General features: G+C 31.3%; 1 protein-coding gene and 1 pseudogene across 3 annotated transcripts; both read right to left on the minus strand.

Moving 5' to 3' along the window:
• Nucleotides 1–8,350: 8,350 nt before the first annotated feature.
• On the minus strand, nt 8,351–8,689 carry LOC116123493 (annotated as a pseudogene).
• Nucleotides 8,690–12,828: 4,139 nt separating this feature from the next.
• Nucleotides 12,829–14,381, minus strand: LOC116131252. 3 transcript variants are annotated; one of them, XM_031417011.1, is made up of 4 exons: nt 14,249–14,269; nt 13,968–14,150; nt 13,670–13,909; nt 12,829–13,306 (listed from the first exon to the last, which is right to left on the minus strand). In XM_031417011.1, exons 2-4 carry the CDS (start codon nt 14,139–14,141, stop codon nt 13,073–13,075), a joined length of 648 nt encoding a protein of 215 aa, XP_031272871.1. In that variant the 5' UTR covers nt 14,142–14,150; nt 14,249–14,269; the 3' UTR covers nt 12,829–13,072. The 3 variants fall into 3 exon arrangements, with proteins under 3 accessions (XP_031272871.1, XP_031272806.1, XP_031272921.1); XM_031416946.1 differs by lacking the exon at nt 14,249–14,269 and adding an exon at nt 14,330–14,381 and having other exon boundaries at nt 12,830–13,306; XM_031417061.1 differs by having other exon boundaries at nt 12,844–13,306; nt 13,670–13,891; nt 13,968–14,274.
• Nucleotides 14,382–15,669: the final 1,288 nt, after the last annotated feature.

The raw sequence follows: 15,669 nt of genomic DNA on the forward strand, positions 1-15,669 counted from the left end.
CAAATCACTAGTTACATGTGAGTGAACATTGAAATGAGATGGGTTTTGCCAGCACAAGTGAATTGACAAATTAATAACATATGTATAATTACACTGAAGCAGACATAATGATAGTCAAATAATAATATATAAATTCTTTATATATTAAATAATAGATTCCACAAGTGCTATCTGTAATCTATTTGTCACTCACAGATTACATATATAAATTAAAAACAAGATATTATAGGCCTTATATTTGACAAACAAAATATTTTCCTTATAAAACAGATCCTACTGTTTATTATTCCAATAGTGTTATCAAAATAAATCATAATTAACCTAAGGGTTAACTTTCATTGACTTCCCGTGCTCAAACCATCTTAGAGTCATTTATCATATATATGGTTTCTTGAAATTGAAAAATTAGATTTGTAGGTATTTAATAGATTCTGGAGATTAGTTGAGATGCATACAAACTGGTCCAGACACTCCGATTATCAAATAAAAAAAGAAAAAAAAAATCTTTAAGTGCTGAATTGAAGCTGTTTTGCATATTAATAGAATGATTTAAACCAACCAATCCGATAAGGGAATCAATTCAATGCCATCGTAAATAATTGTTGCACTACAGCTATGGTAGCCTGTTGTCGCAAATTTGGTGTCAAAATAACATATGCATGTGGAAATAATGGACCTACTTGCCACCTCACACATTCGACAATCGACATTACCATCTTCTCAAGCTTTGTTGTAATCCAGATTAATCTCTCTTAAATGAGATCCAGACCAAGTTTAATCTTGAAGATGCTGCTTTTACAATGCGTGTTGACTAAAAGTGTGCTCCTATTAGATTAAACAATAAACACCTGTTTATATATCATTATGTATAATAAATAATTTAACAATAAAATAATAATATCACATTAATTTGTTTAGAAAATATTTATACATATATAGATTTTGCATGTGCAGGGTTACGTATTCTCAAAGTATAGTGTCTCTCTAAGGACCTTGATTAGCATGAAAACTATTGTATTAAGAGTGGTTTTTTTTTTTTTTTAGGTATTTGATAAATCTAAGCTCACAATAGAGTCTGCTTAATCCTCAGGGTCACGGAACACTCGACAAACCTAATGGATTAAGGTAATTATATAAATATGATACATACCTCTCATGTAGCTCGAACATAAAATCTTTTAGATATAACTAACCCTAGTGATTAAAAGGTTTGTCATCCGACCACAAGGGGAGAGGTATTAAAAACGATATTTTGTACATTTAATTATATCATTATTCATTACTTGAGTTGTGTTCCTCAACCCAAATTGACATATATTAAAGAATATTAAATAAAACATTATCTCGAACAAAGATTATTCATATTTTAAGTACTTGGCTACTTGTTATACGAACTTTTAGACCTCAGTTTACTCAACTTATAAAAGGATTAACCATCTAATTTAAAAAGATTTTATTGTTTTGATTACAAAAAGTTATTAGAATGTTAAATGAAAAATAACAAAATGTTTTTTTTCTCTTTTTAAAAAAGCGCTTTTAAATTTCTTGTTATGTAAGAAGTGCTTGAACTGAAAAGCACTTCCGAAGACTTGCCGATTACCATGTAGGTGATTATGAGCTGTGGAACTGGTAACATGGTTATATAAGGAAGGGCTACGCCCATGGTTCTTGGGGCAGGATGAAAATGGGGTGTGCCATCATGGCCGTTTCTTCACAATAAGGGCCTAATAAAGGTTATTCCCAATGGGCTTTGGAGAGCTCTCCTCAGATCACATTATAGGCCCAAATTATAATCAGGTTTAGGCAGGAATGGTCATAAAATGGGCATGGTAGTTTCGCATAATTTTCAGTTTTCTCGGCACTCTTCAAACCGAATGCATATGCAGAATCTATATGTTTATCACGATCTGGAAATATTATGAAAAAAAATTCCTGTTTTAACGTGTGTCAAGATCATTAAATATTAATATGATATTTTATGTTTTTTGAATTATTGATGCAACGATTGAACCAATGAGAGGTTATACAGGATTCTAAGTGAATCTGCATAGAACCTAAGTAAGACTCGAAGGTTTGATGTAGAATCAATGAATTTAAAGACAAGTGAATAGAAAAAAAAAAAAAAAAAGATTTTTAAAGTGGTTCGAATGTTAAAACAATCATATATTCACTGTTATTTATTACCCTTGCTGCAAAACGAACTCACTACAATACATTATGATGAGTATATATACCTAATTATGTGCTCTCCCCCAAAACTTATTGTAATGGTTTATATAGGTCAATTACACGTTTGAATCGAAATAAACACTGAATCTTTTAGAATAGGGAACAACTTGATCTTCACTCTTATTCGGGATCCAGTTTGCAACAGAGCAAATATCCCTTCCTAACTTGTCGCACATGAATTGGAAATAAAACCAGACTTCAATAGATTAGGAAAGGTCGATCTTTGGTATTGATTCTGGAAAGATATCTTGACGCCAATTTGGGGTTTATCCCCCGATTCCCGCACACATTAATGTCTGACACGTCATTAGATGTGTTCTAATACACAAGTGAATATTATTACACTGCATACTTGATAAATTTTTTGTCCATTATAAAGCACAACAACGACACCAAAAAACATGAATAAATTACAAATTTCTAATAAAGACGTCTTGGGTTAACCTCTCAGGACATGCTCATGTTTGAATTGTTTAATTTCACGGTATAAATTTTAATGAGTAATCAGCGGTCAGGCGTACAATATGATTTATTTTAAAAATTAATCAATTCATGATAATCAACTATGAATTAAGGATGACTGATAAATTTTTTAAAAGAACTCTTGATTAATAATTGTAGTAACTTTCATTAGGCCTGATAGAAATAACCTCATATAATCAAAATTGATCCCAACTGAATTAGTAAAAAGAAAAATTTCACATTATAAAAGTTATAATTTTCTAGGTCTCACTTAAAGAACTGTCTCCACGTTAAGTTTACCTTTTACAAGTATATACCTTGGATTTGACATGCCCATTTATTATTAAATATAATACATATTTTATCTTATACCACTAACTCTAAGGATAATCAAGTCAAATAATATTTTTTACATATTGATTAGGGCATGAAGTGATCAGGCAAGGAGAGCCATGATTGATAAAATTCTTTCATGCTAGGTATTCATGGCAGATCATCTGTTTTCCAAACTAAAGAGACAATTAATTTTACCAAAACAGAAAGCACTGAAGAAAAGAAAGAAACAAAAGTTCTGAAAATGAAAATAAAGGATTTGGCCATTAGCTAGAAATATATCATGAACCCAACAATAAATAAATAAAAAATGAGCTGTCGTTGCTTTATAATAATAAAAAAACGTTCTGTGTATTTAAACATTTACACCTACATTGTCCCAACATTAATGCCACCATATTATACCAAGTCTAAAGTACTTACACCTAAATATTATATTGAATTGGCCCTAACTAACTTTATTTGCCTATTTTCTTTTGACATGCTGCCTTGTGAAATGAGCTGGATTTGTAAAATATACAAACACTTTAATTTTAATATATGTGACCTATAAACCACGTCATTTTGTTATACATCTATGTATTTACAGATGATGTATCATGATAATAATTAGGTAGAATATTGACGAGAAATATCAATATAGATACATTTATGATATGATTTTTGTGAGAAATAATGTTATATATGATATGATGTTGGTGTGACACCTAAGACTTTGTTTAAGGTTATAAAAATTAAATAAACTATTAGGTCCGAAAGTGCTCTATAGGAATGCCTTCTTCTCCTAGAATTAGAATGAGGTGACGGAGGCGTGCATCTATACATGTCTTGTTGTCTTCCTTCACGCAATTCTTCTTCTTCTTCCTTTGATCCCAATCTTCTTTGTATTCCTTCTCTTGTTTCCGATATTTCTGCCTCATTCTTGCTGCTGCTTAAAATAACGTTGCATCCCCATTTTTTCTTATTCTTGCAAGCTATTTATAAATAAAAAACATACATTAATACCTACAACTAATTAAATGAGAGAAAGAAGGAAACACAATTAGATATTATGATTAACCAAATGAAAGAAATTTGAGCATACTTGGCAATGCTTCAAGTAACTTTTATAAGAATATTCGAAAACGCATTTAGGAAATTTATGCTTCTCAAGTAAAATATCCGATATCTACGATTTTCCAATTTTTCATTAAAAGAACACCATGATAGTAAAGTAAGGTAATAATGAACGTGCAAGACGAAAATAAATAAATTTTGGCATTAAGGTGATTAAATAATGTAATCAGAATTGATGAGAAAGAGAGCTAACCTTACATCCCAATGAAACAAACGAGGTCTAAAAGACTTCTCCCACAAACTTCACAAAATAGAAACCCCTTTACCGGCAGACCCTTGGGCGTGCGTCTCTCATTCAGAAATACAACTCTCGCACTGTTTTCATAAGTTTGCAACTTCACTGATATGTCCAAAACCTTTGAACTTCAGCACCCTAACAACATCGTGATATGATAACCGTCTGATCTGTATATATACACTAACTGTCGTTTCTATCAACAGAAATATAAAGAGAGAAAGAAAAGAATTTAATCTACCCATTGAATTCACAGATGATCTTGAGGCAGTGAAGCATACATATTGCATTCATTACGCGGTGCATCTCTGTGTCCAGGGCAAATTGTGAAGAATGTAAGAAACAACAGACTCTAGCCATGGTGGCACCAACATTTGTGATCACTGCAGTTTCGATTACAAAAGTAAAATGAACAATGAGCAATGCCTATAATCAGCTAATTAAGAAGCATGCAAATATGCTGTTTTCTACCACCATTAAAGAAGTTGATATATAATATGGAGTAGCAGAGAGAAGAAGGGAGGAGAGAGATAAATGGGTTTAAAGAACCTGAGAGTGCAACATAAGATTCATCAACAAGACAATAGGGATCAACTAAGACAGGAAGACACATTATTAACAAATGTGCTAAATATATGATGATGTAACGCTGAGATGAGGGGATGGTAGGTTCGAATGATTTCGATCGTTGGATTTGGGGAAGGGAGAATAAAAACAGGTGTGTTTGGAGCGTACGCAATACTTTGAGTTCTTCTTTGCGTCTCTTGGTAAGAAGGCACAAAGTCGGCAATTAGGTTACGTTTGACTGGTTACCTTTTCACATTAGTTCAAACCATGCTATAGTATATTTATCAATCATTAAAACACTAATTTTTTTTTTTTTTTTTTTAAAAAAAAGGAATACCCATGTGTTTAACTCCACGTGGCGTATTGAGGGTTGTATAAATATACACGTAGGATATGCCAATCCTATGTGGTTTATTTCAGTTTTCAAGCAGTTCATAGTCCACAAAGTAATTCATTTTAATTAAATTGTTTCAAATTGTCAATGCTAAATTTGACTTTTTACGTAGTTCAAATAAAAATTCATGTAATATAAATCAAATTTTTACATTTGATGTAATGTTGATCAAACAAATAAGAATGGGTATTTGAAGATGCATATTCTTAAACATTTATGTTTTTACAGCATAAATATTGTTCCAGAAAGCCAAATTAATGAGGAAAAGGAATAATCAAAGGGAAAGATGTGACATAACAAAACTTAGAGGATGTGTTATAAACGTTGTGTAAACGTTATTCTTTTGCTTTGCTTGACGAGCTAATATGGATGGATCCCTTTATGTAAGAAAGAAAGCTTAAAGTGCAACAAAAAACGATCAAATATAATAACTTGACGGGATCGTGGTGTATGTATAACAGATAACATATTAGTTTATCCTAGGTTAATGTATGTAGGCCACATAAATATTTAATTTTGATAAATAATTTTTAATTATAACTTATAAGGATAATGAAAAAAATAAAATAAATAAGTAAGTGATATATAAAAATAATTTGTATTATAATTCAGTAATTGATATTATACTTATATAGTATCTCTTAGTATTCAAAATTTCCCTAACTTGGATAAATGTATTGAATTTTTATACTTATTTTCAATTAGTAATAGCTAGCCCTTACCTAGAAACGAGATGTTTTGAATGGAGGGTTTTGTTGACGAAGAGAAAAAAGAAATTAATTTGTAAATTGAAAAAGTTGAAAGTGATACACCCAATTCCTAATCCATCCATTAATTCGGTTAAGCATTTAAAAATCATTTTACTGTTTTTTTTTTTTTTTTTCCTCATCAAACTCAATCCATCATTCATCACTACTTGAATTATTAAACAGAAAAAATGATTAAGCTCAAACTCTCTTATTTTCATACTTTCAAAAAATAAACAAATAAATTGTCTTATATATTTTTTGCATAGAACACCATTTACCATTTTTCTACTCATTGCATTTACATATATTATAGCATAAATATTTAGGAAAATAGTTGTTTATAATGATTTTGGTTGGTTTATTTAATTTTTCAATATTCATTAAAAAAGGATTAATCCATCAGTTTAATTTATTTTGTCAACTCCACCAATAACTCGAGCAAAGACCATGCTGATCAAGGATTATATTGGAAATCTATAGGATATGTTTGTTTTCAATTATGTTCGAAAATTGAATAAAGGTTGATATTTTTATCCCAACATTGCAAATTGTTGGTTTTACAAATTATTAAATTCAGGATCATATATATTTATTTGCATTAAAAAAATAGTTGTTAACTATTATGCGGATTTTTGTGATGTAACAGTGTCACAGGGAAAGGAAGAGAGACCGTTGCCCCTTCACCATCGCCTAGATGAGGTTGCTACATCACCATTGTATCTCTACCCTATCTGGGGTATTCCTCCATAGTTGGTCCTCATCACCTCAGAAATCTTTGGAAGGGGTTGTTGCAAGGTACATGTATGGACCCAAAACGCCTATTAGCTTTGTCAGACCCAATACTAGCATAATCACTACATACGATCCAGTGTCATAGCTTAACTCCGGTTGGGCCCATGCTTTAATCCATCGTAGACAGACCATCAAGCGAGATGACCCATTTTGTAAGAAGATCCATTTTATGAGTCAACCCATTCTACGAGCTGGTCCACATCACGAGTCAACCTTCTCCACGCATTGGACCACTGTACGATTAAGGTCACCCCATAAAACGGGCCAACCTACACTTTGGGCCATTTCACGAGTTCGGCCTTTTTACAAGATAAGCTAAACCAGGCTCTAACCATTAACATGTATCCATTCCAGAATAGGACTCTAAGTCTCATACACTTTCTAGTTCATCCAAGGTTTCTAATATTACATGAACTAGTGCACCCAATCCTCCATGGATTAGTATTACAAGTTTCCTGTTCACTCAAACTCTTATTATGGGAATGGCTAGTTCTACAAGGATTCAAGCTTCCTTGGCTCACTATATAAACAGAAGCCAAGCCCTCTCATGATTCATTCAATCACAACCACTCTTTCTCTAGCTTACTAAATTCTTGCTCTCAAGAACCACGACCTTTCCCCGTCATAGAGCCTAGTTTCGATTTCTCTACTCTCATAATTGTCATAGAGCCAAGTTTCAGCTACTCTATGTTGATAAGTCGCACGGTAGCCAAACATCCCAATGAATCCTTTCCCAATCTCAGTCTTACTAAATTCCCTTCCACCATATTGGCTTGAGCATCGGAGTGCATACGACTGACACCATACTGATGTTCCTGAAGACCTTCATGTTCACTCTTCTTTGTTCTTGCAGGTCTACAGGATTGTCAATGGCCTTGTCCTCACAAGATCATCCTCGTTCGACTCGACCATAGATTTAATTGTCTATAGTGCATAACAATTTAAAGAGACCATGTAACAATAAATGTTATATCTAAGGAAGATTCTTGCAAGCTATTTTAAAATTAAAAAACGTACATTAATAACCTAAACTAATTAAATAAGAGAGAAAAGAAGGGAAAACACAATTAGAACTATATGATTAACCAAATGAAAAGAAATTTGAGCATACTTGGCAAGCTTTCAAGTATAGAAGTATTCGAAAACGCATTTAGGAAATATAATGCTTCTAAGTAAAATATCCGATATTCACGATGTTTCCAATTTTTATTACAAGAACAACCAGAATGATCAAGTAAAGGTACAATGAACGGCATTGGCAAGACGATAACAATGTAAATAGAATTTTGGCATTAAAGGTGATTAAATAAATTTATGATCAGAATTGATGAGAAAGAGAGCTACCTTACACCAATGAACAGAAACGAAACGGGTCTAAAGACTTCTCCCACAAACTTCACATAAATAGAAAACCCCTTTACCGGCAGGACCCTTGGGCTGCGTCCTCATTCAGAAATACAACTCTCGCACTGTTTATACATAAGTTTGCACTTCACTGATATCCAAAACCTTTTGAACTTCAGCAACCCTAACAACATCGTGATATGATGACCGTCTGATCTGTATATATACACGTAACTGTCGTTTCATTCAAGAAATATAAGGAGAAAGAAAAAAATTTAAATACCCACTTGAATTACAGGATGATCTTTGTGTCGTGAAGATCGGCAATAGAAGCAAAAGCTCGTTCTTGCAATCAAGGCAGTACATATTGCATTCATTACGCGGTGCATCTCTGTGTCCAGGGCAAATTGTGAAGAATGTAGAAGATAACAAAGACTCTAGCCATGGTGGCACCAACATTTGTGATCACTGCAGTTTCGATACAAAAGTAATGAACAATGAGCAATGCCTACATAATCAGCTAATTAGAAGCATGCAAATATGCTGTATTTTCTACATCACCATTAAAGAAGTTATATATAATAATGGAGTAGCAGAGAGAGAAAGAGAGAGAGATGAATGGGTTTAAAGAACCTGAGAATACCATAAGATTCATCAACAAGACAATAGGGGATCACTAAAGTACAGGAAGCACATTATAAACAAATGTGCTAATATGTATGATTAACTGCTAATGAGGGGATGGTAGGTTAAGATGATTTCGATCGTTGGATTTGGGAAAGGGAGAATAAAAACAGGTGTGTTTGGAGCGTACGCAATACTTTGAGTTCTTCTTTGCGTCTCTTGGTAAGGCACAAATCGGCAATTAGGTTACGTTTGACTGGTTAGCCTTTTACAATTAGTTCAAACCATGCTATGATATATTTATCAATCATAAAACATCTATTTTTTTTTTTTAAAGAAAAGGAATACCCATGTGGGTTAACTCCACGTGGCTGTAATTGGGGGGTTGTAATATTACACGTAGGTATGCCATCCTATGGTTTATTTCAGTTTTCAAGCAGTACTATACCACATAAGTAATTCCATTTAATTAATTGTTTCAAATTGTCAATGCAAATTTGACTTTTACGTATTTCAAAATTAAAATCAATGAATACATAAAAAATCAATATTTTACATTTGATGAAAATGTTAATCAAATATGATGGTGTTATGAAGATGCTATCATAACATTTATGTTTTTACACATAAAATATATTTTCAGAAGCAAATGGAAAGTTAATAGGAAATAGAATCAGGGATGTGACATAACACTTAGAGGATTGTGTTAAGTAACGTTGTGGTAAACGTTATCTTTTGCTTTGCTGACGAGCTAATATTGAGGATCCCTTTATGTAAGAAAGAAGCTTAAAGTCAGCAACAAAAACGATCATAATATATTACTGACGGGGACGTGTGTATGGTATACTAGATAACATATTAGTTAATCCTTTTAATGTATGTATGCCACATAATATTTAATTTAGTGTAATATTTTATTAATTAGGATAAATGAAAAATAAAATAAATAGTAAGTGAATATAAGAATATTGTATTATAATTCAGTAATTGATATATATCTTATATAGTATCTCTTTAGTATTCAAATTTCTCTAACTTGGATAATTATTGAAATTTTTATACTTAATTTTCAATTAGTAATAGCTAGCCCTTACCTAGAAACGAGATTTTTTTGAATGGGAGGGTTTGGTTGACGAAGAGAAAAAAGAAATTAATTTGTAAATTGAAAAAGTTGAAAGTGATACAACCAAATTCCTATCCATCCATTATTCGGTTAAGCATTTAAAAATCATTTACTTATTTATTTTTTTTTTTTTTTTTTTCTCTCAAACTCAATCCATCATTCATCAACTACTTGATTATTAACAGAAAAAATGATTAAGCTCAAACTCTCTATTTTCATACTTCTCAAAAAATAAACAAATAAATTGTCTTATAATATTTTGTTCATAGAACCCACCATTTACCATTTTTCACTCATTGCATTATACTATATATGATATAGCATAAATATTTAGGAAGAATAGTATGTGTTATAATGATTTTGGTTGGTTTTTAATTTTTCAATTTTCATATTGCATTAAAAAGAATTAATCCTCATTTTTATTTATTTTGTCAACTCCACCAATAACTCGAGCAAAGGCCATGCTGATCAAGGATTATATTGGAATCATAGGATATGTTTGTTTTCAATTATGTTCGAAAATTGAATAAAGGTTGATATTTATTATCCCAACAATTGCATTGTTTGGTTTTACAATTATTTTAAATTCAGGATCATATATTATTTATTTGCATTAAAAAAAAATAGTTTTAAATATATGCGGATTTTTGTGATGTAACAAGTGTCCAGAGGAAAGGAAGAGAGACCGTTGCCCCTTCACATCGCCTAGATGAGGTTGCTACATCACCATTGTATCTCTACCTATCTTGGGGTATTCCCATAGTTGTCCTCATCACCTCAAAATCTTTGGAAGGGGATTATTGATAAGGTACATGTATGACCCAAATCGTATTAGGCTTTGTCAGACCCAATTTTTCTCTGCAACTTTCAACCGAATGCATATGCAGAATCTATATGTTTGATCACGATCTGGAAATATTATGAAAAAAAAATTCCATGTTTTAACGTGTGCTCAAGATCATTAAATATTAATATGATATTTTATGTTTTTTGAATTGTTGATGCAGCAATTTGAACCAATGAGAGGTATGCAAGATTCTAGGTAAATTTGCACAAGAGCCCGAGTAAGATTCGAAGGTTTGATGTAGAATCAATGAATTTAAAAACAAGTGAAAGAATAGAAACAAAAAATAAAAAATAAAAGATTTTAAAATGGTTCGGCTGCTAAAAGCAAATCATATGTTTACCGATATTTTATTACACTTGTTACGAAATGAGCTCACTACAATGCGTTTATGATGAGTATTCTATAATCTAATTCTGTGCTCTTCCCCAAAACTTACTGTAATGGGTTTATATGGGGTCAACTACATAGTTGAATTGGAAATAAACACTGAATCTTTTAGAATAGAGAACATCTTGATCTTCAACTCTTATTCGGGAATCTATGTTGCAACCAAAGCAGGAATTATCCCTTCCTAACTTGTCGCAACATGAATTAGAAATAAAACCAGACTTCAATAGATTAGGAAAGAGGTGCGATCTTTGGTCTTAATTCTGGAAAGATATCTTGACACGAATTTGGGGTTTATCCTCTCCGGATTTCCTGCACATCATTAAATGTCTCAACACGTGGCATGAATTTATGTTTCATAATTTGACGCACAAAGCATTTTATTTATAAAATGATTAAAAAATACTGTTTAATACATTGATATGATTAATTTTTTTGTCCATTTATAAAGCACACAACAATACAACTCAAAACACATGTATATAGAGAGAGAAAAACATGTGTATATATATACAAAAATTCTCTAATAAAGACGTCTTGGTGTTAATTCTCTGAGGAGCATGCTCATTTGTTTGAATTGATATTTCACGGATAAAAATTTAATTGTAAGTAATCACGGTCATGGCATACAAGATTTATTTGTAAAATATTATATCAATCTAATGAGATAAATCCAATGATGATTAAGGATGATCCTGACAAATTTTTTATAAGAACATCTTGATATTACATATAGTAGAACTTCTCTATAGTGATACTCTGCATAGAAATAACCTCTATGTAATCATAAAATATTTGATTTCAACTTGAATTAGTTATAAATAAGAATAAACTCCATATTGTAATAAAGTTATAATTTTTCTCGGTCTCATCTTAAAGAACTTGTCTCCACATTATGTCTATTTCTTTTATCAATGTTTATACCTTAGAGTTGATATGCTTCATTAATTAATTATTATTATAGTGCATATTTTATCTTTATACCACTAGCTTTAAGGATAATCTTAAGTTAAAACAATAATTTTTGTAACTATATCTCTACTAAGTTATAATCTTCTCATAGTAATATATATACAATAAACCTCTATGATCTTATCATTATGACTATAGAGAGGTTTTATTGTATATATTTACATATATTTAAGGCGGATGTTAAAAATGATGATAATACATGATGGCATGAAGTGATTGAACAGGCAAGGAGAGCATATGATTGATAAAATTCTCTTTCATGCTAGGTATTAATGGCAGATGCATCTGTTTTCCCAAACTAAAGAGACAATTAATTTTAACCAAAACAGAAAGCACTGAAGAAAAGAAGAAACAAAATTTCTGAAAATGAAAATGAAACGGATTTGGCCATTAGCGTAAGAATATACATCATGAACCAAACAATGAAATTAAAAAAATGAGCTGTCGTTGCTTTATAATAAGAAAACCGTTCATGTGTATTTAGATAACATTTACACCTAGCATTGTCCCAAACATTAATGCCACCATTATTTAATACCAAGTCTAAAGTAACTTACACCTAAATTATTATATTGAAATTAGGTCCATAATTAACTTTATTTGCCTAATTCTTTTTTCACATGCTGCCTTGTGAAGAATGAGCTGGATTTGGTATAATGTACAAACACATTTAATTTTAATATAATGTGACCTATAAACCACGTCATTTTGTTATATATCTATTGATTTTACAGATGATGTATCATGATAATTAATTAGGTAGAATATTGACGAGAAAATATACAAATATAGATACATTTATGATATGATTTTTGTTGAGAAATAATGTTATATATGATATGATGTTGGTGTGACACCTAAGACTTTGTTTAAAGGTTATAAAAATTAAATAAAACTATTAGGTCCCGAAAGGTGCTCTATGAGGAATGCCTTTTCTTCTCCTAGAATTAGAATGAGGTGGAGGAGGCGTGCATCTATACATGTCTTGTTGTCTTCCTTCACGCAATTCTTCTTCTTCTTCCTTTGATCCCAATCTTCTTTGTATTCCTTCTCTTGTTTCCGATATTTCTGCCTCATTCTTGCTGCTGCTTAAAATAAACGTTGCATCCCCATTTTTTCTTATTCTTGCAAGCTATTTATAAATTAAAAAAACATACATTAATAACCTACAACTAATTAAATAAGAGAGAACAGAAGGTGGAAAACACAATTAGAACTATTATGATTAACCAAATGAAAAGAAATTTGAGCATACTTGGGAATGCTTTCAAGTATAGAAGTATTCGAAAACGCATTTAGGAAATATTAATGCTTCCAAGTAAAATATCCGATATTCACGATGTTTCCAATTTTCATTATCAAAGAACGACCAGAATGATCAAGTAAAGGTAATAATGAACGGCATTGGCAAAGACGATAACAATGTAAATAGAATTTTGGCATTAAAGGTGATTAAATAAATGTATGATCAGAATTGATGAGAAAGAGAGCTAACCTTACATCCCAATGAACAGAAACGAAACGGGTCTAAAAGACTTCTCCCACAAACTTCACATAAATGAGAAACCCCTTTACCGGCAGGACCCTTGGGCTGCGGTCTCTCATTCAGAAATACAACTCTCGCACTGTTTATTACATAAGTTTGAACTTCACTGATGTCCAAAACCTTTTGAACTTCAGCAACCCTAACAACATCGTGATATGATGACCGTCTGATCTGTATATATACACGTAACTGTCGTTTCATTCAACAGAAATATAAAGAGAGAAAGAAAAAGAATTTAAATACCCACTTGAATTACAGGATGATCTTTGTGTCGTGAAGATCGGCAATAGAAGCAAAATGCATCGTTCTTGCAATCAAGGCAGTACATATTGCATTCATTACGCGGTGCATCTCTGTGTCCAGGGCAAATTGTGAAGAATGTAGAAGATAACAAAGACTCTAGCCATGGTGGCACCAACATTTGTGATCACTGCAGTTTCGATTACAAAAGTAAAATGAACAATGAGCAATGCCTACATAATCAGGCTAATTAAGAAGCATGCAAATATGCTGTATTTTCTACATCACCATTAAAGAAGTTGATATATAATAATGGAGTAACAGAGAGAGAGAAAGGGAGGGAGAGAGAGATAAATGGGTTTAAAGAACCTGAGAATACAACATAAGATTCATCAACAAGACAATAGGGGATCAACTAAAGTACAGGAAGACACATTATTAAACAAATGTGCTAAAATATATGATGATGTAACGGCTGAGATGAGGGGATGGTAGGTTAAAGATGATTTACGATCGTTGGATTTGGGGAAAGGGAGAATAAAAACAGGTGTGTTTGGAGCGTACGCAATACTTTGAGTTCTTCTTTGCGTCTCTTGGTAAGAAGGCACAAAGTCGGCAATTAGGTTACGTTTGAGCTGGTTAGCCTTTTACAATTAGTTCAAACCATGCTATGAGTATATTTATCAATCATTAAAACACCTAATTTTTTTTTTAAAGAAAAAGGAATACCCATGTGGGTTAACTCCACGTGGCCGTAATTGGAGGGTTGTATAATATTACACGTAGGATATGCCAGATCCTATGTGGTTTATTTCAGTTTTCAAGCAGTACTAATAGTCCACAAAGTAATTCAATTTTAATTAAATTGTTTCAAATTGTCAATGCATAAATTTGACTTTTTACGTAGTTCAAAATTAAAAAATTCATGTAATATAAAATCAATATTTTACATTTGATGTAATGTTCGATCAAACAAATAAGAATGGGTATTTGAAGATGCATATTCTTAAACATTTATGTTTTTACAGCATAAATAAGTTGCCAGAAAGCCAAATTAATGAGGAAAAGGAATAAATCAAAGGGAAAGATGTGACATAACAAAACTTAGAGGATTGTGTTAAGTAACGTTGTGGTAAACGTTATTCTTTTGCTTTGCTTGACGAGCTAATATTGATGGATCCCTTTATGTAAGAAAGAAGAAGCTTAAAGTTAGCAACAAAAAACGATCAAATATATAACTTGACGGGGATCGTGTGTATGGTATTACTAGATAACATATTAGTTATATCCTAGGTTAATGTATGTATGCCACATAAATATTTAATTTAGTGATAAATAATTTATTAATTATAACTTATAAGGATAAATGAAAAAATAAAATAAAATTAGTAAGTGATATATAAAGAATAATTTGTATTATAATTCAGTAATTGATATATATAGTTATATAGTATCTCTTTAGTATTCAAAATTTCTCTAACTTGGATAAATGTATTGAAATTTTTATACTTAATTTTCAATTAGTTAATAGCTAGCCCTTACCTAGAAACGAGATGTTTTGAATGGGAGGGTTTTGTTGACGAAGAGAAAAAAGAAATTAATTTGTAAATTGAAAAAGTTGAAAGTGATACAACCAAATTCCTAATCCATCCATTAATTCGGTTAAGCATTTAAAAATCATTTTACTTTATTTATTTATTTATTTTTAT

This window comes from Pistacia vera, unplaced genomic scaffold (assembly GCF_008641045.1).
Source record: "Pistacia vera cultivar Batoury unplaced genomic scaffold, PisVer_v2 Contig100, whole genome shotgun sequence".
NCBI lineage: Eukaryota > Viridiplantae > Streptophyta > Magnoliopsida > Sapindales > Anacardiaceae > Pistacia > Pistacia vera.